The 27,200-nt window shown below is 33.8% G+C and overlaps 1 protein-coding gene across 2 annotated transcripts in view; it reads right to left on the bottom strand.

The window, feature by feature from the left end:
- Positions 1–27,200, bottom strand: part of LOC128993927 (uncharacterized) — a 268,313-nt gene that overhangs the window by 157,692 nt on the left and 83,421 nt on the right. For both annotated transcript variants that reach the window (XM_054418050.1, XM_054418049.1), the window contains exon 2: positions 13,056–13,147. In XM_054418050.1, coding sequence (XP_054274025.1) covers positions 13,056–13,134 — 79 coding nt within the window. In that variant the 5' untranslated portion in view covers positions 13,135–13,147. The remainder of the gene's footprint in view (positions 1–13,055; positions 13,148–27,200) is intronic.

Raw genomic sequence — 27,200 nt, 5'->3', positions numbered from 1 at the left:
TCGATATATATTGGACAGACGTATAGTAAAATTCCCAAACAATTAATTCGAGACAATGTTAACTTGATTGTGATTTTCAAACAAGATGATATGAACCTAAAACACATTTACAATGACCATATTGGCTGTGATATGACGTTTTCCAAATTTAAGGAATGCTGTTGTCAAGCATGGAGTGAACAGTATGGTTTCCTAGTTATCAGCAAAGATCATCCACTTCAACAAGGCCGATACAGAATAGGGTTTGACCAATATATCATGGTATGAGATTGATTTGATTTCATTTACATACTAACCTTTACGGAGTTAACATGGACAATCGAGAAGACTTAGTCGAGAAAATAAAGTTTCTTAGTGATTCTATAAGGAAAAAGTCACGTGATTTGAAGTTAGGAATTCAGGAAAGAGAACGATACTTAGAAACAACTTTCAAACCGGTAATAAATCCTATTAAGGAAATTTCAAGAAAATTTGAAAGACAAATTCCGAAAAATGATGAATTGATCTCACTTCTACCAAGTGATAGCAGGCATATAAAAGAAGAAGAAAAATCAGAAACTGATTATGATGATGAAGATGATACCAATAGTAGCAATGTAACAGACAATGATATACCTGAAGAAAATAGCACCAAAAATGATGAAGATGAAGAGATAAATGGTGAAAGTGAGTCAAATGATGTAGATGAAGAAGCAACACGTGTGTTTGTGGATAATTCTATTTCAAATGTCAGTGCAATAGCTTCAGATATAGGTGAAAAAGGAGTTTTAACAAGAAAGTATATTATGAAAATGCTGGAAGGAAAGCATCCAATGAGAAAATGTCATGTATACGGTGCTAGAGTAGAAAATAACAAAATAATGATTGGTAACAGTGTAATATCTACTGGTGGTAATGACAACCTCACAATCAAAGGAAAGACTTACTCTGGCACACCAGGCCTTTTTGAGCTAATTTTTAAAACAGATCCAACAAAATACACTTCCAAGGATCTTGCAGATTTTAAAAAGATTATGAAAGCAACAAATGCTCATCGAAAAGGGTATTCTTCGCTTGCTCCAGTATACCGTAACAAATCAAAAAAATATGAAAAGATTATTGTGAAGTTATTTCCACCACGGAATACTAAGTCTGGACGCGGTATATCAATGAAAAATGCATATAATACTAATATAATTTATTATAATGATATTAATAAACTGGTTGATAGGATGCGTTTACTTCATGAAGCCAAGCAAGCAGGACACACGGGGGTTGATAATGAAATTATTGCTTTAACTCAAGAACTTAGAAATCAAGGATATATAAATTAGTACACGTTCACAGATCATTCAGTCGTGACTTGGTCTCTACTGAATACTTTATGGTAACACATATAAGGAAAGACAACATATTATAATGGTCAGTTGTAGACAGGTCACTCACAAGAAAGGAGGTGGTTTAGCTTCTACAATTATAACAGCAAGTGAATCTCTTCTCCGCAAGATCCCAATTGGAAGACTGATTAATACAGGGATTGACTCGTTACCTGTGGAGGTTCATTTACCTGGTGGATATCAGTATTGTGGTCCTGGAACTAAACTGAAAGAAAGATTGACACGAGGGGACCCCGGAATAAATAAACTAGATAAAGCCTGTAAAGACCACGATATAGCTTATTCAAAATATTCGGATTCGTTTAACAGGACTGTTGCTGACAGGATTTTGGCTGAGAAAGCCTGGGATAGAGTGAAGGCGGGGGATTCAAGTATTGGTGAGCGAGCTGCAGCTTTAGCTGTAACGACTGCCATGAAAGCAAAAACAGCAATAGGAGGTGGAAGGAAACATCGGAAAAAAAGTCGAAAGGTTACTACAAAACGTGGTGGAACTATAAAGAAAAAAAGATGCAATAAGAAAAAAAAAACATCAAAAAATACATCAGTGTGGACCATGATAAAATCTGGAAAAGGATTATACCTGAAACCTTACAATCATGCATAAGAAATAACGAAAACAAACTAGTTATACCGAATATTGCTCTGTCAAATGAAGATTTAATCATGTATGCAACATGTTTGAAAATCCCATTCTTCAGAGGTGTTTTCATGAGAGATGGACTACCGAAGAAAATATGGAAAAATGAAACGGGTATAGTTAATCTAGATGCATCAAGTGGTCCGGGGACTCACTGGGTTTGTTATAAGAAACTTAAAAATAAAGTTTACTACTTTGATAGTTTTGGAAATCTTCCTCCACCTCTAGAGCTTCAAAAATATTTTATTGGAGCGGATGAAATTTTGTATAACTATGATAGGATGCAAAACTTCAATACACTTGTCTGTGGTCATTTATGTTTAGAGTTTCTAGCGACAAGTGTTAGTATGCTTTAAGATGTCATCATATACAGTGGCGATTGATGGAAAAACATCAAGTCTACGGACAACTCTATTTCCTGCTTTACATTTACAACAAGATAAAATATGGGAGGTCACCCTTCTGGACTTTACAACATACAATTCCATTCCAAACATAACGGAAGATGTAAACAATAAATTTCACTATTACAAGAAAAAGCGTTCCAGTGATGGGTCACAGTTTATGGAAACAGTTACGTTGGGCACAGGTTCTTATGAAATTGAATCCATTAATGAGGAACTACAAAAGAAAATGGGGAAAGAAAATATTGAAATTAAAGCGAATAATAGTTTACTAAGAACAGAAATTAAATCAAGATTTTACATTGATTTTAAACAACCAAAGTCTTTGGGAATGTTATTAGGATTTCCCCCATCGACTGAAATACTGGAGCCTAACAAAACTCATATCGGACCAGATACAGTAAATATAATAAAAGTGAATACAATAAATATAATGTGTAATATTGTACAAGGATCGTATAAAAACGGTGGTAACCACCATATTTTACACACATTTTACCCGACTGTTGCACCAGGATTTAAAATAATTGAAAAACCTCATAACCTCGTGTACCTGCCTTTAAATACCACTTCTATTTCAGACATTGAGGTGAGCATATTAGATCAAGACGATAACCCTGTGGACTTTAGAGGTGAAGATATATCATTGAGGCTGCACATTAGAGCCACAACGTAAAAGAAAAAAATCAATGGGGCTAAGCTTTATAAGAAGAGAGTCTCCAAAGGAAGCTCTCATTTCTTCAGCAACTAGCAACCAGTTAACGAGAGAAAACATAAATTTCTTGGAAGAAATTGGATTGATTGTAAGTGAACATGGACGTATTGAACATTCGCCAAGGACCTCTGTTCGACGAGAGCCTTTGGGAAAAAGAGTACCACACTCATCATCCTTACGCTTCATCAAAATTTGGAAATAACGATGAAATTCGTATACCAATTCAACAACAGGATGCTTACACATTACCTTGTGAAAGTTACCTATACATAGAAGGTAGGGTAACTAAAAAAGATGGAATGACAGCAGGCTCAACTGTGCCATTTATTAACAATCCAATGTCGTATCTATTCGAAGAAATCAGGTATGAATTATCAGGGATTACAGTAGACTCTACTAAGCGAGTAGGCATTTCTAGTACTTTAAAAAACCTTGTTTCTTTATCATCCAAGGAAACTAATAGTCTACATACATCTGGTTGGGTACTACCTTCTCATAACTCTTTTACACCTTCGTCCAATGGATACTTTGATTTTTGCGTGCCACTTTGGATGCTACTTGGATTTACAGAGGACTATAAAAGGATAATAATTAATATAAAACATGAGTTAGTTTTATTACGCTCATCAACAAACAATGATTTGATTGTTGCACCTGATGGAACAACCTCAGATAAATTGGAGTGGAAAGTTTTTCTAGATAAGATTGTTTGGAGAGTACCTCATCTTAAAATAGCTGATGAACATCGCTTAGCTATTCTGAAGCAGTTAAATTCGGACCGGGAAATTGTGTTACCCTTTAGGAGTTGGGAAATGCACGAATACCCATCTCTCCCAACTACACAAAGACACACATGGAGCATAAAAACCTCTACTCAACTAGAGAAACCAAGATATGTTATATTTGCATTGCAAACTGGAAAAAGAAATGAAATAACTAAACATGCAGGAAAATTTGACCATTGTAATCTTACAAATGTCAAGTTGTTTCTCAATTCTCAGTTTTTTCCATATGACAACTTAAATGTTACATTTACAAAAAACAGATTTTCTCTACTGTATGATATGTATGCAAGATTTCAATCATCCTACTATGGAAAAACAAACTCACCCCTGCTTGACCCTAAAATGTTTGCATCCGATGCCCCAATAATTGTTATTGACTGTTCAAAACAAAATGAATCGTTAAAATCATCAACAGTTGACATTCGTTTGGAACTAGAGTTCGAAGATAATATCCCTGCAAACACTACGGCTTACTGTTTGATCTTGCATGATTCAATTGTCACATACACCCCGCTTACAGGGATTGTAAAAAAAGTGTTGTAATATGACACCTATACCCATCCTAATATCTTGAAATCGGTATAAATATGAGTGGACACACATGAAAAGGTTCAGACTTGAAAGCACATTCATCGTGGAAACATCGGTTTCAACAAAATGGAGGTTTTCGGAAATTTACACGAGTCGGAAAACGACAGTTATTTTCTAAAAGAAAACGATCTTGAAAATTCTAACAATGAACAATATTTGTTGACGCAAAATTTGAAAAGAAAAACCAATGAAGATAACACAGATGATACAACCATTCCCGATGAAATGATCCAAAATAACCAACAAGAGAAAATAATCATTGAAAAGAAAACATCAAACAAACGTAGGAAAAAACAAGAAGAGTGCATTCCTTTTTTCATGTTGAGTGAAATATTTTTGCGCATTGTATATCCTTTATCCGTATGCACCAACAAAAATGTTACGGTTGGATTTTGTAAATTTCTGGATTATTCACCAGGTGTTTTACTCAATCATGGAGGAAAACAAATAACATTTTTTGAAGATTCATGGAACTCTTTTAACAAATCCATACACCTAATTCATTGCTACCTCATTAACAAAGTATATGGGAAGAAAACTAATATAACTGTGGAAAGTTCTGATATTGAAGTTGGTAATATTAAAGTTCGTGGTGATTTATTTGTACGAGTTAGAAACCTTTCATCCCACGATGATAAGGTGCTTCTTAACAGAGATGAATTGGAAATATTGATTAATTCTATACCTGCTATTGAAAGATACATGCACCAACTAGAGTCATCTAAAACAACAATTAAAGATTATTTGGTGAATACGATTGAAGATGGACAGGACACTCCTTTGATCTATAGCCCGTTAGATAATTCAATATACAACAGATTGCCACAAGAGGTTTATCTGTACCGTAACTTGATATGTACACTCCCTCAAAACACAATAAATGACTTGAGTGTAATGGAAGAAGAATCAGTTAAGATAAAAAGTGAAAAAATGATTATGAAGTAGTTAATGAAACAGAGAAGCTTTTACACAATGTATTTAACAAGTGGTGGGGGAAACACATATAATTGAAGTTAACTGTGCAAAATTGCAGTTGCATACAGATATTCATGATGGATGCACAAAAGTACCGATGGAAAGAATTTTCTTGTTTATCTGAACACAACTCTTGTGTAATCGAGTTTCAAGCATTCAGAGGAAACAATGATGAATACATAGTGAAAGAATTAGTTATTTTAGATCTAAAATCTGGCGTAACAAACTACTTTCTTTTTAAAGCACCGTTTCCATTTCATAATCTTAATGAAAAGAATTCAAGAACCAACAAGTGGCTTTCGAAATTCTTCCATCATTTATCATGGCATGAAGGATTTGTGGAATACAGCGAACTTGAAAACATACTGATAAAATATTGTAGCAAGTACAAGTTTATTTTTACATCAGGTTTAGAAAAGTGTGAATTTTTATCATTGTATGTCCCTTCAAGAGCAACAGTTTATAACATTATGAGAAGAAAAGAGCAAAATTTTCCTGGAATATGCATTGGTGTTAGATGCAACAAACATAGATTTTCTAACTGTGCCATATCTAATGCTTATGGTTTAAAAGCAACACTAGAAAGTGAAATAAAGTGAGCCTTAGTGGAGGGGATAGAGTGGTGGGGGTATAGGCATAAATAGAGTTTTGGAGCCAGGAGCTCAACAGTATTATCTCAACATCCCTAATATCATCATTCAACACAAATAATGGCTGACTCAAAACTGCAGACGTTGGTGGATTTATTTAATCAACAATCAAAATCAAGCATACTACCGATTAAAAAATGCTTTGAGCTGAAGGAAAAGAAACAGTACATAATTCACTTTATGAAAAAAGTGGATACATCTGTTGGTGATGGAATCGTTGCAGCATTAAGTGAAGCGCCTTACAAGGAAGGAGACATGCCTCGATTTCAAATTTATCTTCCAAAGCGATTTGTTACATTGCTTCAAAATGAAGATGTGGAGTCGATTGAAGCTGGAAAACTATGTCTTGTCTCTCACGGTCAAACAGGAAATAACTCGACAGAATTAACACTTCAACTACTCTAGTCCTGTAAATTTGTAAATAATTAATTGTAAATTTGAAACATCTATTATTGTTAGACATTGTATTCTTAGAAAATGGTATGTGTGACAATTGTAATAAGAAAAAATAAAAAAATAAAAAAAAATAAAAAAAATAATAAAAAATAAAAAATAAACATATTGACCTAATTCGTTAGGTCAATATGTTTATTTTTTAAAAATTACTCTGAATGACCTTGACCTAATTTCAAGAAGTATTTATTTCTGTTACACACGTGTTGAGGATTCAGTACAAAAATGAGTGTAGACAAGTTCGGACGTCATGAAGACTATGTTCTTCGGAAAGAAAATATCAATCAATCCCAAGAGAGCTTAATCTTAACTCCTAGTGGTAATTACGACATGAAGAATCGGATATTGCAAAATGTTGGAAAACCAACATTAGATAATGATGCTATAAATCTAAGTTATTTAAAAAACCATTGTTTGATGAAGAATAAGAGTCCAAACGAACTTTTCAATCCTGGGAGCTTCGATGCTTCTAATAATCAAATACGAAATTTAGGTGATGGTGTAAACGACACTGATGCCGTAAATGTCCGAACTCTAAAACGGGAAGTAAACAAATTAATGAGAGAACAGCAGCAACAATATGAAAGATTAAGTATGCTACTTTTCCAGCATGTGCATAGTCACACAACTACCAACTCAAAATAAGAATATATTACAAAAAAAAAATAAAAATGCCATGACTAAGATTTGGATAGATAAATTAACGATGTTCCTAAAGCTTAAGACAAACTTTTCCAATTTAAAAACTGCTGAGTCATGCAATTTAAAATCTGCAATTCAGAATTTTAAAAACTGCTGAGTCATGGACCCAGGGGTGACCAAAGCCCCCTACTTCTAATATACAATAATTAAAGTCCAGAAATTTTATTTCCAAGCTGGAGTATATTAATAGAGTGATAAACAAATAACTATGCTGCAAACATGCTGGGTATGTAGGTTAGCACTATTGGATGAAACAAAGTTTGCATACATTGACTTTGAAACGACAAACATCCCAGGTAACAGAAGCTTTCAGTCCTGGCTTGACCTAATTTTATCTATTTAGATTCATAGACTCATAGAAGGTTTTATCTCGTCTCTTATCAAACTAGTCATTTGTACACGAATAAACATTCAAGAGTATTGAATATGCATACAACAATACAATCACAAAGGATGTGAGAGACATATGACTGTATCTTTTTACGGTCAATACTCGAGTCACTAGATGCAATACATATATAATTAAAAATTAAAGAGGATGAGAGATCTAACAGACTTGCCATGAGTAACCTAACACAATACCTACAGCTGATTTGCAAAATTTATCGTATGATAATGAAATATTGCATCTCGCATAGGAGCTTCTAGCAAATATTTCAAAAATTTGTATTTTACAATCAATACAATCAATAGTTCATACAAAGTCATTTGCATTAACCATTGTTCATACTTTTTTTCATTTCATCATAATGTCTGTTAATATCAATTAAAAAAGCCTTTAGTAAATAAATTGAACAAAAGTAATTGAATTATACGCAAATTGACCATGTTTACTAAACTATCATTTTCATACTTAAAATGTTACATTTCTGTTTACTTACAACTTTTTTACCATTCTTTATATTAAAATTTTATTGTTTTTTTTCGGAATAAATTCAAGACTATGTAAAACAAATCCAGGTGCCGATAGCTAATTTTAAACTTATAAAATATCTCAGTCTTCCAATAATTTATCAGCAAAAATATAGCAAGGAAGCTTAGAGAACCCTAAAGAATCAGATTTAACACGGGGTATATTTGGTTATGGCGGACAGGCTGCTATAACGACCCGAGATTACGTGTGAGCTCGAGTTTGCATACATTAGTTTTTGTCGACCAAACACCACAACGTTGCAAACCTATGTTCAACCTTATCTCCCTCGGTAATATAAACTGCATTTACCTAATCAGGTGAATCTAGTTGGAAATAATCTTCTTTGTCCCAACAATATTTTTAAAATTTTTTTGTCACACCTTCACATCCCAGGATAGGTTTTAGCCGGGAACTTTTTTACACATTACATCAGACTAGCTCTAGAGGGTTGCAACATTATATCACATGGAAAAATCAATTGGTGATAGGTAGGATTTGAACCCGGGATTTCAGACACCGAAGGCCGCGTTCTACCACTAGACCACCTCACTCCATGTATAATATTCAACCTTACACATTTAAAAACCATTTGCAGGAAAACATGTTATATTTGTTTGGTTTGTTGTATTTGTTAAACATATATGGTCACCTCACTAATATTTATCGTCAACAGTTTCCGAAATAAATTTTTAATTTGTCAAAATATACTTTAAGTACCTGTCGAATTTATGCTATGGTGGCTTCTTTTAACCTTGCGTTCGCCCGTCCACATATACTAACTGCCCGTGTTTTTAATTGCACGTAAGTGGGAATTTTTCAGCAAAGCAAAGGATTAGCCTGTACAGTACGGAAGTGAACTATAGCCTACTGATATAATGTTTACGGCAGTGACGGGATTCGATCCCACGACAGCCTTGGATTTGAAGTCCGTGTCACCACCAACTCACCAAAATATATAGTTTTCAAAATTTTAATTAGCAATAAATTTATTTGATGTTTATTATTGCTTACGCTTAATCTATGTGATTGATTATTTTAGAAAATTTATATCACTTTTTTAATAGTTATGGAACAAATTCGCAACTATCCCTATAATCACGTCACGTATTACACTTTTGCTTCTGTATATTTTGAAAACTGTCAAAATACAACAGGGCTGTTTTGATCAAGACGTATAAGTTAAACTTATTGCAAGTGAATAAAAATATTTAAAATAATTATTTACTTATCAGGTTACAATAAATAATTATCAAAATAAGAATACTTTATTATTTGTCGTTGTTTTTCCTTCCTCCCATAAAAAATAAATATCCTTTATACAAAATGTCGTCAGCAAAGAAATATTACTGATTTCCGTTCTTTATATACTAGTTTCATAAAATACCGTTCCAAGGTACAATATTTTATTTCATAATTGCAAGAAGGCATGCAATTGGCAGATAAGAACTTCAATGAAATATCCTTGGCCTAGATAAGTTTAAACCAGAACATTATTGCCGAGAACTTTGTACCTTAAAACAAAATACTGCCATTAAATATGGAGTGTTATTTGGTTCAACAACTGCTTGTAAGTTTGTTGATTTCATGGATCAAACTTATGATAATATTCCGAATGGAATCATGTCAAAAAAGGCAATAAGATATATTTAAACCTTCTTATAAATATCCTTAACACCAATACTGGTTTATGGTTGTGTGCTTATTGTTGTTGTTTTTTCATTAGATTAGATATACAGGGTGACAAAAAAAGTCTGGAAACGGTTTAATATCTTTTTAACTACATCCGTTAGAAGATTCAAACCTTTCACATCAACTTACATGTATGAAAACTACTTTTTCCAAGCGTTACCATTTTTTGACCTCTACCAGGGGACGACCCATGAGGAGTAGGTACATAATCTTTAATGTAAGCCTAGGTTGATATGCACATCATTTTAAAGGTCTGGTCAAGTGAAGTTCATTGCCGGAAACCGCGTCAAAAAAGGTTCATCCGTTACAAAATGGTGGCAGTCCAAAGTTCGTGCGGAATATACCTGTACAGGCCTAAGTATTGGTAAATAATCATATTCAACATTAGCCGGGAAATCTGAAACCCGGTTAAATCTGTTTTGAAGATGGAATAATATTAGTCTATGAGCTAATTGACTTTAAAATACAGTTTAAGCTCTGAAGCTAACGTTTAATATGAGTATTTGCCAATACTAAGGCCTGTGCAGGTATATTCCACAAGAACTTTGGACAGCCGCCATTTTGTAACAGATGAACTTTTTTTGACGCGGTTTCCGGCAATGAACTTCACTTGACAAGACCTTTAAAATGATGTGAATATCAACCTAGGCTTACATTAAAGATTATGTACCTACTCCTCATGGGTCGTCCCCTGGTAGAGGTCAAAAAATGGTACATAATAATTATAAAAAGTAGTTTTCATACATTTAAGTTGATGTGAAAGGTTTGAATTTTCTAACAGATTTAGTTAAAAAGATATTAAACCGTTTCCAGACTTTTTTGTCACCCTGTATAATCAATTCGACTGAATTCATATAGGGATGTGCTCTGTTCATACTAAAGCTAAATTCGTACATCAAATGTGAACAGAAACATACATATTTTGAACAGTTAGAAGGCCTATATTTTAAACAATACCTACTTTTAAAGTAAAGTTATTTTTTTAAGAGTGTTCAAAAACATATTTTGGTAAATCTTTAACTAATATTAAATTTTTCAACAATGGTCTCATCACAGCAAAAGGGTTGTTTAAATTATTTGTAACGATAAAATTAACTTTTCTTATTAAAGTGTGATAGGTGTTTCTGAAATTTAGCTAGACTACGACAGGTATTTAATAATATTCCCTTTTTTACCATAATTATATAACTGACTAATAAAAAACTTTACGCATACATTTTAACTTTCGACCAATAATTGTTAGTATAAGGCTGAAAATGCCTTATAGTATTTCTTAAATGTTTAGGTAAGAATAAAATCAAAATTTACTTTAAATACAGTTTTATTTAAAACAGTAAAAATTGGTTTTGCTTTAGAGAATGCTCGATATTGTTTTGACAACGCCATTCTCTCTTGGGTCGCACAATTGAATAAACAACACAGTTTTTGACATACCACTCTTGGAATGGAGCATTGAAAATCATCGAACCAATTTTTGATTTGTGTTCAGACTTTTTATATTTCAAACAAAGCAGTGAAATCAAATACCAATAACTGCAGTTGTCGTTTGGACACGATTCAATAAAAGAGTGTTTGGAATAGAAAATATTTTGTATTTTTTAATGTCACTGACACAAAAAAAGTTACAGATTTTTATAATGTCTAGTTACTATTATAAGTTTGCATTTAAAAAGCTTAAAGTATTATTTCTTTGTTCAGGAATATCTGAAAATTCTTAGTTAGTCCAAATGTTTTTCCGCATGATATGCATGAAGAATTTTGAATTTATGGTTCAACGATTATTGTTAGTATGCGGTTTATTCATGAAAACACTCAAAATGCTGTATAACGAAACCAACATGCAGCTCTCTCTCCACAGTGTTTTTATTACTATCTTACTATGGTGTTGGTTTATTAATGTTTGAACCCAAGGTTAAAAACTATAATTGGCTTGTTTAGGTTAGCAATATTAATTAATATTAGGTTAAATATCATTAACACTGTTTTTTACCAAATCACAAACTGTTCCTAAGAGTTAGGTTGGATTAGGTTAGGTTAGATTAGGTTAAGGTTAGGTAGATAAGGTTAGGTCGTGTCTTCAAGTCAATCAGGTGATTTATTGAACAAACTTTCTTTGATCAATGCACATCCTATGCGGTTTATTCATGAAAACACCCAAAATGCTGTATAACGAAACCAACATGCAGCTCTATCTCTAAAGTTTTTTTTATTACTATCTTACTATGGTGTTGGTTTATTAATCTTTGAACACGAGGTTAAAAACTATAATTAGCTTGTTTAGGTTAGTTTAGGTTAGGTTATATCATTAACACAGTTTTTTACCAAATCACAAAGTGTTCCTAAGAGTTAGGTTAGATTAGGTTAAGGATAGGTAGATAAGGTTACGTCGTGTCTTCAAGTTAATCAGGTGATTTATTGAACAAACTTTCTTTGATCAATGTACATCCTAACAAATAAACATACCGTTTTCAGAGGTGATAATTTACTCCTAAAAGATTATACCACATTCAAAATTTACGATTTACTTCATACCTACTTATGCATTTTATTTGAATCATAAAGAACGTGTTTTCTTTATCACGCTATTCTAATAAGACCCTTGTAGTCTAACTTTATATACGTACTTATTTATAGATTAATTGCAAAGCGACATGCAAATCCCAATCATAAATTTCCCTCGTTTGGCCTTGAAACAGAAAATAAATATTTCTATAGACAACTAAGAAGCAATATTACTCTAAATTCTGTTTTACACAAAGGCAATTTTTATGCAGATTGAAAACTAATGGTCTCTAGGAAGAAATTTAAGGTTTTAAAGCAAATTTATAGTGAAAATAATGAATTAAAGTCTCGCAGAATTAAGCAGGCGCTTTTTTATGTAAACAAAAGATGAAGATGATTTCTGCATCAAAATTACATCACAGATATAATAATAACATCACCTTTAAGTCTTTGGAATTTACTATACGCAGTAATAACATCTTAACTTTTATCTAAGTTCAACGTTTTATTTTTTGAAAGTTCACATAAAATGATAATTATATTGTTAAATATAAGTAATAAATCACATTTTAGCCTTGCACGACTGCGGAATATAACGACTATAATAGGTAGGTACTAGTTTTTGTTTAATATTTTTACTATCATCATAAATATTTATATTACCTTTAGCTAGTCTTGATCCAAGGCACTGTATTAGAAGCCAGACGACACATGCGGTGATAGAAGTCGCCATTCCGTTCATCTTTCAGCGAAACCTGAAACATATTTTTACTTGTTTAATTGTTTAAACTTACTGCCTCCATAATCAATTCAATCAATTATCAACCGATTGAGATAGGGGAAGCCAACTAAATGCGTATTATAATCCAATTATGAGTGTAGAATGTTGTGATATCTGTGTATCTTTGTTACTGACTAACATCAGCTGTTGCATTGGCCAGGATTTATACGCCCCAATGATCAGTGACAACAACGAAAATTCCAGGATATTATCTTTATTTTTTAATATCTTTATACACCAATCAAGATCTCTCTCCGAAAAAAAAGCTTTAAGATCTGTTTTAGAGCTATTAGGAGAGTAGTTTTTATTAGGACTAACGAAAATACAAGTAACATACAGTTTCGACCAAACCGCTCCGTAATAAACGCATTAATTCTGAATGATGTGGGTGCATAATTAACCAAAAGCGTTTGAATTATGCCGTATTAAAAAAGAGGCATTTGAATAAAAGCTCCATTTTGTGAAGGTTGAGTGCAGCTGCGATGGTCACAAAGGTTTAACAGCTGGAGTTCATAACAATGGCGACGAGCTATGGAGGTAATTATGCACTCACAATCATTTAAGTAAAAAAAAAAAATAATAAATACATGAAGAAAGTGATTTTACGGAACATTAATTTGGAATGGCATAGGTAACTAATGTTAAACAAGATAATTTAGTAATGAAAAAACCAGTAAAGTTCCACAATTCTGTAAAGGATTTTGTTTTGAAATATGCCAATAATAGTTTCCAACCAAAAAAGGTCACCAGGGGTGAATCAAAATCGATCTCAGTATGACTTTTCTATCAAAATTAAACACTTATTTGTTAAGAGTCCTTGGAACCTAGACGTTCTAGTTCATAAAACAATTAAAAAACTTCAAATACAATTTTTAATCTCACGGTTTACTAGCTATTTAAATAACAACTAATCTGGTGTTTGAAAAAATACATTTTGAAATGGTAAAAAAAATCATCGGCGGCTGTCCTCACTTACTCACCCTTTAATCCAGAAGAAGGTAGGCAAACTTAATTGAAGATTGGATTCAGTCTAGGTTAGGTTGGGTTAGGTTAGGCTAAGTAAGCTTAGGTTAGGTTAGGTCAAGAAGAAGGTGTGCAAACTTAATTGAAGATTGGATTCAGTCTAGGTTAGGTTGGGTTAGGAGTTATTTTCGTTTCACTATTCAAAAACAGACAACGACCACTTTACAGCTTGTATCCCATGAAATGTATTTGGTAATTGATATTAACGTAGCTTAATATCAATTACCAATTTTAGAAACAGTTGGAAAACTACACAATCCAAAATACAATACGATATCAATTATTTACGCACTAATGACGTCCACGTTATCTAACTGAGTTGGCTGCATGTAACGAAATCTATAGGAGAGTAAATAACCCTATAGAAGGGGGGGGGAGAGGGAAGTGGTCTTGTTTTGTTAATTGAAAGTTAATCACACTGGCCAATATAGCAGCGGAAGCCTGGCTTTGTCGACCCGTCCGTTTATACGTGTGCATTGACCACAATGGTATGAGATAGAACCTTTATTACCATGGAAATGTGCGTGTTCGCACTATATGGAGGGCATAATGCCGAAAATTGTCTTAAAAGTACTGTTAAGTATTGTTGTTGTTGTAATAATACTTAGGTTTAGGTAAATTTGTTGAGAGAAAATAAGTGGTCATAGGTAAAAAGAATGTTACAGTTCAATAGGTAAAATGGTGGTGTATTAAGATTAATGTGTTGTACTAAAATATATTGACTGCAAGTTGTAAAAAGTTTAGTTCCAGAGTGAGAGCACAACATGTGTATATGTGATTTTTAAAACTGACTGTTATATAATGTACAGATAGATGGATTTTTTAAATTAAACAAAACTTAACTACGTGAACCTTTCATAGAGTGGACTACATAGAAATATATTACACATTTTCTTATAATAAATCCTATAGTCTAAAACAAGCGCGTATACAGACAAACTTTTATTTTCGTTCAAGGATGTTTCATATTTTGTTTAGACTGAGATATTTGGCCACGAGAAATCGATTGGAGTGGGTCACAAGGCTGGGAAAAATCCAGCTTCCGCCCTACAGCCCTTGAAAGTGTCCATGCTATCGTCAATACATTTTTTAAACAGCTGATACAGGTAATTTTTATTGCAAGCTATGAATTTACAAAGGTGTATTAAAAAGTTTCCTTTGTATCATCCACAATTTTTCTGCATTGATTACTGGAAGTAATAAATATTTATTTGGCTAAATAACTTATTGAATAAATTTTAATGGTTAATCAAATCCGAGCAAAGCTTGGTCTCCTGGTTCTAATGTAATATTTTGTAGGAGAAGCCAAAGATTATGGGCTTAGAATTTGTTGCTATGTTAATTGTGAATAAATAAAATGTTTTTGTTAAGTATGAAAAAAGTAAACAGTATAACAGTTGTAAGAAAGGGGATTAACCCCGTACCCACGGTGCTCATCTATGCAGACACTCTGTTCACATTACACTTAGTCGACCAGTTGGTGTGAACAGAGTTGAACAGTAGCATGAGCATCGATTTACAAATTCCTTTCCCAGCTGATGTGAGCTAGGCGATGACCGGTAGGGCTGACTTCCAAGAAACACCGTTAACCTATTAGCCACACACCCTATCGGTAATCAGCCAATGAGAAGGGCTAATGATGAAGATGGAGGGGTCAAGACTCTTGGAGCTGGAGGATCTGAAGGAAAACATCGAGGAGATCACCACGGGCCACCGGAGAAAGAAGATCGGGAGTTTGGGAGTGCGTGTATCGGTGTGTGTGCTTCTGGGACAATAGACAGTATGTAGAAAGAATAAAATATCTAACTAACACTTTGTCAAACATAAAAGTCATATAATTTGTCAGTAACTAATTCTTTTATATTTTCAATTGATTTTCTTTTCTTGTAAATTTAACGTTGCAAATTAATTTATCTTATTATTGTTGTTTTTTGCATTTTCAAAGTTTTCTTTTGCTGTTGTAACACTTTTAACTTTTGTTGTTTTCGTAATTTAAATTTTTGTTCATTACACGTTGAGTAACACCCTTAAGCAGTCTTATGTCTCATTAACCTAACACCTCTTCACTAAGCTAAGCGAGTGTAACATTTAGGAAACTTAAACTTAAAGTGAGGCATGGGACTCGCATGGTGGAGGCAGCCGCACGGCGAAGGCTGTCTTTTCGTTTTTAACTAAACAATAACGATCCTACATTTATTTTAATAAATTATCTTGAAACAAATTATATGACTTGTGAATTATTTTAGTTTATTTATAGTCAATTATAGTCACTTAAGTTAATATCAGACTCACGAATCGTAAATTGTATAGGGTGTTAGTTTAAGATAAAACTTAAAGATTATGAACAAAACAATATAGGCCACTAACTCAAATAAAAACACTTATCTTAGCTAGGCCCATAACCTTTATAAAACCACCAAATGTAACAATAGCTTATGTAGGTTTGTCACATTACTAAAACTTAAAAGATAATTTATGGATTTAGATTTTGAAATTGTTAACATTGACATATATAGCTTAAACAAAACTGAGGCTTTACAACTAGCTTGTCAATATAAAATACAACTCCCACCCATCCCTGAAACCGAAACCCTAGCCAATCTAAGAACAAAATTAGCTTTCACCAAAGATGTTTTCAAGACTGCATTTAGACATCCAAGTTTTGCTGAGGCATTAACAGACTTGTTCTTTAACAACAAACTAGAAGACAAAACAAAAGAACAGTTTAGAGATTTGCTAAAATTCAAGAAAATACTTCAAGAACCAACATATGACACTGCACACACTTCTGACAACCTAACACAACCTGGACCTGAACATTCACAAAACCTTTATGAAAACAGGTCAATAATAGAACACGAACAATTGTTACATAGCTTTAATTCGTTAAACTTAAATCAAGAAACCCACCAAAATCACAACCAACTAGGAACCCCTAACACATCAACACAAATAGCATCTCACCCTAAATCATATATAACCAACAAAAACATGGCTGATGAGTCGAAAGAGAAACTTCCCCTAATAAAAGCAGGCACATACTCAGGTCTTCCTTCTGAAGATGTATATGAATTTATTCAAAAATTCAATATTGCGTCAAGGTGCAACCATTGGTCCGAAAAAACTAAAATTGAACTTTTCCCCACACACCTAACATCCACCCCGTATAAATGGTATGCACTCTACAAACATGAAAACAATGAAACTAGTTGGGCAAACCTAGAGTCTGAATTTATTAAAGCATTCAGCCCAGTTGCATTAATTGATGACTTACAGACGGTCCTAGAAAATCGAACGCAAGGAGAAAATGAATCTCCAATGCAATTCCTATACGAAATCATTCACCTTTCCCACAGAATAGATCCCAATATGAATGATGCAAAAATAATAAAATTCGTAATTCAGGGAATAAAACCGGAGATTTGTAATGACCTAGTGAGAATGGAAAACAACTCACTTAAACAGCTAAACGAAAATCTGCTAAAAATTGAATCTCAAAGAGCTATTAGGAATAAAAATCAGAGAAAATACCAAACCTCAGCTGAACGCGTTACCCTAATAAAACCTAAACCAAAATCGGTAACGTATGAAAATGACGAATTAGACAACTTAAAATCAGAACTTAGGGACATAAAAGATACATTATTAAGCCTCAAGGTCAAACCTGATGAAACAAACTACCCTAGGGACAACCCACACAAAGAAACTTATCATCGTTCAAGATCCACACAAAGAAGAGACATTTCCCCTCATCCCAGATATGACAGGTCAGCTGAAAAATATAGGCCCAGAAGCACTTCTCGAAACTCACAAAATTTATCGAGAAGCTCTTCACCTCACAATTCACATCACTCCAGCAGACAACCTATCCCAAGAACCAGATTAAATTATAGATCACCACACCGATCACAAAACACTCCACTCTTTTGTCACATATGTAACAAAAACAATCACGCCACAGAAAATTGTTGGTACAATGCTAGAGCTAACCGTAGGAATCCAAAATACTCAAATACACCTTCCAAATTTTGTGCATATTGCAAAAGAAATAACCACACCATTGACCAGTGCTTTAGGCGTCCTGCTAAAAGGGAACACTTTCCAAAAAACTTCTAAAGCGGGGAAGTCAACTACCACAAAATAGATATTTGGCTTCCCAAAATAAACAAACACACACGAGATATTTCTGGAACACAACTAAACGTTTCCCACATTTCAACAAATCATCAATCTTAGAAGCATCCAATAATTCAAAATGTAATATATTTTCACCATTAAGCCCTCAATACCAATACAACTTTCCAACAATTGAGGATTCGTTTCGTGTAAAACATAAAGTTAAAGTAACCCCAATAACTAAATCACTTCCTCCAAGAACCACAATAACATCAAGAAATATTCAACACACACAACTCGAGAACCAGACCAACATCATTCCTACAACTACGGCTGAACCTAAGACGACCTTGCAGCCAGCTGATGGAGAAGATAGCGCACCACAACAAACGCCTACGTCACAAGCGTCGACCCACTGCTGCCTAGGAACACCGACTCAGCAACTGACGTCACAGCACCGCACAGCTGATCAGCCCAAGACTCAAGATGTGGCACGTACATCTGTTAACTCTTCACGACCTTCAACGTCGGATGACAACAACAGCTTCAGTACGAGTACATCACTTCCAGGAACCTCTACGGATAGACACGTGGATTCATCAACTGCAGGAGTTTGTTTAACAGCTAGTGAAGCAACAACCCTCCAGAATCAAATCGACAAAGAAGTTTTCCAACAAAGTTCTAAACACCTAAATTTGAGAACCCTAATTAAATGTGATAAAAGACAATCTAAATGCACACTATCGGATATTTATGACTTAATTTTTAATGTTAAGCAAACAAAAACATTCCCTACATTGACACTAAATATTGATATACCAGAAAATGGACAGACGTATTCAGCTACCTTAGATACTGGTTGCAACTATTGCCTGATAAAATCATCAATTGTAAATAACCTATCCTTTCAAACAGATAACTTACCCTTAATTGTAGCTGCTAACGACCAACCAGTCAAAGTATTAGGAAAACTTTTACTACCAATAACAATTAATGGCTCCGTGTATCCAACCGACTTTTACGTAATTGAAGATTTGGCAACTGACGTAATCTTGGGAAATTGGTTTTTATTCCAAAACTGCATGGAATTGGATTTTAAGAAACAGGAAATCAGACTAACGAATAAAGATAAAGTTCATTGCATCACAATGGACAAATCTTGGTTACTTAATTTAAAACCGTTTGTTCTAACAACTATAGCGGAGTCTAGTAATGACATGATTGAAATTAAAGTTCCTACGGACACAGTTATTGCTCCCCAACAACACTACAAATTAATGGAAATCTTGCCAGAACATCATCAATATGAACTTGATATAGATTTAAATTTCCGAGACAAAAAGAACCTCCACTTTTATATCTCATCAGAAAACGAAAATTCACAAAAGTTTATTTACGCTTACAATGCAAGTAAATCTCCAAAATGGTTAAAACAAAACGTAATATTAGGTTATTTAAAACCAAATGCCGAAGTAAAAACAAGAACATGCACACATCCACCTAAAATAAAACCACTTCATCCTTCTAAAACAATTGCACTTGACAGAAATGGCAACCCACTTGACATAAATCCAAAATTGACAGTCAATCAGCATAACAAGTTAGCAGCAATATTATTTAAATTTAGCCACATGTTTACTAACAAGACAGAAGATTTAGGTCCAGCTAAACTACCACCAGTTAAACTTAACCTAAAATCAGATGCTAAACCAGTATATCATCCTCCTTATAGGCAAAGCCTAAAAGAACGCAAAATCCTTCAAGAAGAAATCGAAAAATTAACAAAGGCAGGTATACTCGAAGAATCGCCCGAATACACAGAGTTCGCCAGCCCAATGTTCGTAATAACCAACTCTGACAGCTCATCGCGTGTAATATCTGATTTGAGATCAGTTAACAAATGTTTAGAACAACAAAATTTCCCCATAGTCTCAGTAGATTTGGTCTTGTCTTGTTTATCTGAAATGACTTATTTTACCCACTTAGATTTGAAAAACGCTTTCTTTCAGTTAGAGATAGCCCCAGAAGACAGAAAATATTTAACCGTTATCACACAAACGGGAAAGTATCAGTTTAGAAGAATGCCACAAGGGCTATCCATTGCTACAGTAGCTTTCCAAAGAGCCATAACTAGAATTTTATCAAAACATTTGTATAGCAGATGCATACCATTCATTGATGACATCACCGTGTTAGGAAAAACATTTGACGAACAGTTGGAAAACATAGAAATTATTTTACAAGAGCTAAACAATGTTAACCTAAAGTTAAACTCAAAAAAGTGTCAATTCATGTACGATAAAATAAACATACTTGGACATGAAGTAAGTTCTAAAGGCTGTTTGCCATTAAAAACAAATATAGAATCCATAATTAAATTTAAAACCCCAACTACCATTAAACAAGTAAGATCGTTTCTTGGAGCTGCAAATTACTTCCGTAGATTTGTTAAAAACTTTGCAAAAATATCCATGCCCTTAACAACACTCATAAAGGAATTCAACGCAACGAAGAAGTTTCAATGGACAAACGACTGTGAGACTTCATTCCAGGAACTCAAGACGATTCTCACCTCACCGCCACTTCTCAGCCACTTCGTAGAACACAGAGAGACCAGAGTGTACACAGACGCATCAAATTATGCTATAGGAGCAGTAATGACCCAGTATGATCCAGAAACATCTACAGAACATCCTATTCAGTATTTAAGTAGAAAACTAAAACCAAATGAAGTTAACTACAGCGTTTCAGAAAAAGAATTCTTATCCTTAGTCTATGCATTGGTGAAATGGAGAGAATTTTTATTCGGAAGAAAAGTTAAGGTTTTCACTGATCATTCTGCATTGCAATATTATAAATCATTTAAAGGAGCTTCCTCTAGACTCACCAGACTCTCGAATTTAATATGTGACTACGACCTGGAAATTACTCACAAGGCAGGTAAATCCTTAGTCTTGCCTGACTTCTTAAGCAGAAATCCGGTTGACAAGACTATAGAAGAGGATTTCACTTTCAACCTTACTTCAGTAAATGCCCTTCATCTCGTGGACTTGAAGAAATTGCAAGCTCAGGACGATGACCTAAAATGCATCTTACTTGCTTTGGAAAATCCCGATCTTGTGGAACAAAAGTACAGGAAAATGGCCACGTATTACAAGACGGAGAATGGTGTACTCTACCGAATGTACAACGATTCTGATCCTCACAGACATGTTATAGCAATACCACGAAAACTCGTCAACAACATCCTTCAGGAGTACCACAATTCACCGTTATCAGGAGGACATCTAAGTACATTCAAGACTCTCGGAAAAATCAAAGAAAGATATCATTGGATTGGTATGTCAACAGATGTCGAAAACTACGTGAAAACCTGCGAAAGTTGTCAGAAAAGAAAGAACTCTCCGAAGAAGAAGTATGGCTTCCTTAATCCTATCCCTCCCACTAACAAAATATTTGAACGAATCCAACTTGACATAATTGGTCCATTAAATCCTAGCAATAGATATAAATACATTTTAACAGTAACTGATGCCTGTAGTCGATTTGCATTTGCTTTCCCACTTGTAGTTGCAGATGGTAAATCAATTGTAAAATGTCTCTTAAAACTAATTTGTACTTATGGAACACCTTCTATTATACAATCAGATAGAGGTACTGAATTTAACAACAATTTGATTCGTGACCTAACCACAGCAATAGGTACATGCCAAATTCTAAGTAGTGCTTTCACACCACAAGTAAATGGACAAGTAGAAAACTTTAACAACACGTTGATAAATATGATTTCTCATTATGTAGCTGAAAAACCAAACGCATGGTCACAATACATTGACTATGTACTTTTTGCTTACAATAACAGTAAACACCAGACAACCAAGTACAAACCTTCGTACTTATTTTTAGGCTTTGAGCCAAGTTTTCCAAGTGATACTTTGTTTGTAAATCCAAATGTAGAAAAAGATCTGTTAGAAAACTTAAGAATTGTAAATGAAATCAGGGACACAATACCTTCTATCATAGCTAGTGAACAAAAGAAACAAAAAATGTATTACGATAGGAATAGGAGAGACTTAATCTTACACCCAGGAGACCAAGTTCTCATATGGTACCCTAAAAATTTGAGGGAAAATCAAACCAAATTTTCTTACCGTTACAAAGGTCCTTATACTGTATTAAAACAAGTTACACCAGTCTCATATCTAGTGGAAATCTTAAAAAATGGAAAACTTGTCAAAGAAGTAATTCATGTCTCCCGAATGAAAGTTTTTCAAACAAGACTTGTAAAATAAAAATATTTAGTTACGTTAGGTCAATAGATACTATGTTTATTTTATAAGATAATTTTGGTAACATACAATAATTCATCAATATATTTCACAAGTTAGCTATTTAACTGATTTTGATTTATTGCTACACAAAATAATTAACCACAATATATATATGATTCATATGCTTTGACCTTACCTAGTATTCACTTAGGTTTAGTTAGTCATACGTAAGCAATGTGTATTCTAAGAAACAATTAGTACGTCTACTCCCGAAGCACACGCACTCCCGCAAACTCGTGTAAATATTATGTAAATAATTTGTAGCTACACAAAACTCAAGTGTTAAGTCGACTTTTAATACAAAAATATCGCGTGGCCACGCAGACACACACAGACAATCGTAATCAAGTTTAACATTGTGACTGTATTCTTAGTTCTTATAACAAGCAACTTACTTACACGTTGGACACTTAGTGATTTTACTAGTGCGCGTAAGAAGAATGATAATTAGTGACATTCAGTGACATACAAGTTGGTTTGGTGTACGGCCCAAGGACAAACTCCACTCAACGAGAAGTAATTAAGGATTGATCACCCTTAATTATTCACTCAAAAAATTTTCTTTACAACTCTCTAGATTATTAAGGAAAGAAAGGACTTTCACGCAAGAATTCATAAATAATTAAAATAAAACATTTATGTTCAAAACTCCTATAACAAAGTGTCGTCATAAAGTAATTGTGTATACCATTTTGAACATAGTATTTATGTGTCTAACAACATCAGGTATCATTCAAGTGTCATATTTTAAGTTCCATGTAACATACATTTCAAACAACTAAATATTTATTACAATAAGTAGATAGATAGTCTTAGTAGGAAAAGCATATGAATCGATTAAAATTGTATGTTACCAAGTACCAACATTTGGGAATAAATCTATTACAACATGTAATAATTCCACTGTTAAGTAAGCTTCAGCAGTAAAAGAGTTCCTGAAGCCAACACCAAGTACAAGGTCACCGCAACACCACATGACTTCATCGCCATCGCATAGTCAGCACTCGCCGTCCATTCAACCCCGACGCCGTGATGCTGCCCATTTCACCGTCCCAGCTGTGCTCGCCGCTATCCTTCTCATATGGCAACCTACTCTATCAGCTGGCGCGGAAATTCGTGACCGGAATAATTTAATGAAGTCTCATAAATCGTAACTCCATATCATTCTGTCGCGCCACTAAAATAACCCAATCGATCCCTAAATCTGATCACACATTTTATTAGTCTGGAAAATAATATTAACAATTTTACTCATTATTTCAGCATACTTCATTCATATACTCAATATTAAAATGAATCTAATCACAAAACCCCTCAAAAAGACTATTAATATAACAAAGTTTTACCCAGAATAAATCATTTATAATCTCAACATCAAAAAATAATTCATAATAATAATTTAAAAAAAATAAAAACATCTTAACAAACAGCTAATATTTAAATAGTTCAAAATTAATGAAACAATCAATTAACTTAAGGAGACTCGATGGGGCGAAAGAAGACGTGAGCGACTATGAGCTATACACCACCAGCTCATTCTACCGCGTCGCTGGAAGGGTCGCGAAACAAGCAAATGCGCCGATCCTCAAGATCGCGTCGCGTCGCAGGAAGGGGGGAAGAAGAGTCGGAACGCACATCAAGATATCCGTTCGATTCCCACCTTCGCGATTGATGTTTCCGTGTATCTCCTTAAGTTGTCTTTTTTCTTTTTTATTGTCAACCGGTGGTAGGTTGACGTTTTAACCAGGGGGGTGTAAGAAAGGGGATTAACCCCGTACCCACGGTGCTCATCTATGCAGACACTCTGTTCACATTACACTTAGTCGACCAGTTGGTGTGAACAGAGTTGAACAGTAGCATGAGCATCGATTTACAAATTCCTTTCCCAGCTGATGTGAGCTAGGCGATGACCGGTAGGGCTGACTTCCAAGAAACACCGTTAACCTATTAGCCACACACCCTATCGGTAATCAGCCAATGAGAAGGGCTAATGATGAAGATGGAGGGGTCAAGACTCTTGGAGCTGGAGGATCTGAAGGAAAACATCGAGGAGATCACCACGGGCCACCGGAGAAAGAAGATCGGGAGTTTGGGAGTGCGTGTATCGGTGTGTGTGCTTCTGGGACAATAGACAGTATGTAGAAAGAATAAAATATCTAACTAACACTTTGTCAAACATAAAAGTCATATAATTTGTCAGTAACTAATTCTTTTATATTTTCAATTGATTTTCTTTTCTTGTAAATTTAACGTTGCAAATTAATTTATCTTATTATTGTTGTTTTTTGCATTTTCAAAGTTTTCTTTTGCTGTTGTAACACTTTTAACTTTTGTTGTTTTCGTAATTTAAATTTTTGTTCATTACACGTTGAGTAACACCCTTAAGCAGTCTTATGTCTCATTAACCTAACACCTCTTCACTAAGCTAAGCGAGTGTAACATTTAGGAAACTTAAACTTAAAGTGAGGCATGGGACTCGCACAGTATAAGTAAAAATGGGAATATAAATGGAAACATAGTACATGCATACTGCATCAATATCTTTCTCTAAGGTTGGTTACTATAATTCCAATTAGTTATTTAAAAAATTTCAATTTATTTTTAATTAAAAATAATATGGCTCAAAGCATTATTAAATAATCACCCGTTTTAGACGTTGAATTTACCATTTGGATGTAAGTACTGTGTTAAGCCTCACACACATAATCATTAATACAAAAAATATATTTTTAAGTTTATGTGGTTAGCAAACCACCAAAATAGGACATACATAGTTTAATTAGTTTTAAAATAAAACATTTCAATCAAATTGATAGGCAATATACTTTTTATCAACGAGAAAATTAAACAGTTACTGCATTCAATTTTCAGGCCGAGTTTAGTTAATTGAAAATTAATCGTAACCGTGCAATACCCTCTGAGAGAATGTTGGCCGCGCAATCAGATGCAACAGTTTTATTACGAAACAATTCGGGAGAGAATTTATTTTCAAATTGTTTCAACACAATAAATGGCATTCCAATCAATGTGCAATATTTCCAAATTACCTATTAACCAGCTCATTTTCCCACTAAATAGTGTTTAATTAGTTATAAAGTAAAACATCTTATATTTTCAAGATGTAAATATGTTTCAACATTGATTTTGTATAAAGTTTCATGATTTGTGTTGCGATATAATAAGTAACTCCTTTAAAATATGCCATTAATATAACAGAAATATTAAATGCATTTATATTTTAAATCCCGATATTATTGGTACATTAAAATATTTTGTATGGTAAAACAATAAATAATTTGGCATACTGAGGCGTTGCTGTAAGCTTAATAATGTTCGGGGAGAAAATTCCAAAACATTTAAATATAAACCACTACAGTGTTATTCTTATAGAGAATAAGTAAATGATTTTAGGTTGCTAATAAAGTTTAAGATTAAATAATCCTATTTAATTTCTTTGGATCAGGTGTCTGAAATTGTTAAATATGAGCATTTTGCAGTTCTGGTTGTTTACATTTAAATGTCAACGCAAAGGTAAACATTGTGAATTATCTCATGTTTCCAAGGAGCCCAATTAATAGTTACTTTTGAAAACCTCACCTCGAGACTTAAGCCCGAGAGGATCTCAGGGAAATGAATAGGCCTATGACATTTCTAGGTTTGTGGACAATCTTTGTGCTTAATTTGGGCCGTATCGGTTTAGTATTTTAGTCATTGCAGCCGGACAGACAGACACAACCTCAATTTTATAATAGTATACATAGAAAAGTAAATCATTGTAGGTTGCTTGTTGTAGGATATATTATTTTGATAAATTTTTTAAACTCATTTATATCCGTACTTTATAAAATTTTACTAAATCACACTTTATTGCCACCCTTGTTGCATCAAACTTAATTGCACGGTAAACCTGATGCGATTTAAATAGGAAAGATACCGGACATGATTGAAGGAAATATTGTGGTAAAAGTTTAATCAAGCAAATGGAAATTTAGTAACCATGCAAGTTTCCTGCAGGGGGGTTAATACTCGAGTAATAGTTGTTATTGTTTATAAGGATTTGTTTGGAGGGGGAGCAAGCTGGTTTAGTGGTTAGAGCGCGGGACTTCAGTCCCTGAGGTCCCGGGTTCAAATCCCGCCAAACCACCAATGGATTTAATCTAAGTGAAACTTCCGCAACCCCTAGGTGTAGTATGAAGTAATTTGAAAAACAATCCTGGGCTCGTGCCTAGCTTCCTAGGACAAACAAATATAAGAATTAACACATGAGGTTTTGGCCTCTGGAGGCTTCAAAATTTAAACACAATATGGTCTAAAAACATCAGTATCCTAAAATATAAATATATTTTATGTATAAATGACTAATACTCACAAGAATAATACTTTTAATATATTTAATAAAAAAATCTTTTTTAAGATTTATATTTACAATTTACGAAGACAAGGGATTAAGTAAAAGAGGCTTATCTGGAAACAGCGAGTCAGTAATCGTAACTTTTAATGTTAAGCAAAGTGCCTTGTGAACCATCCGCTCTAATGGAATGAGCGAGTTTACGGCGT

The sequence above is a fragment of the Macrosteles quadrilineatus genome, unplaced genomic scaffold (genome assembly GCF_028750875.1).
Source record: "Macrosteles quadrilineatus isolate MER2022 unplaced genomic scaffold, UCM_ALF_1.0 Scaffold_5__1_contigs__length_97177068, whole genome shotgun sequence".
Taxonomy (NCBI): Eukaryota; Metazoa; Arthropoda; class Insecta; order Hemiptera; family Cicadellidae; genus Macrosteles; species Macrosteles quadrilineatus.
The sequence above is the reverse complement of the archived record's forward strand: the minus strand, read 5'-3'. Positions and strand labels throughout refer to the sequence as shown.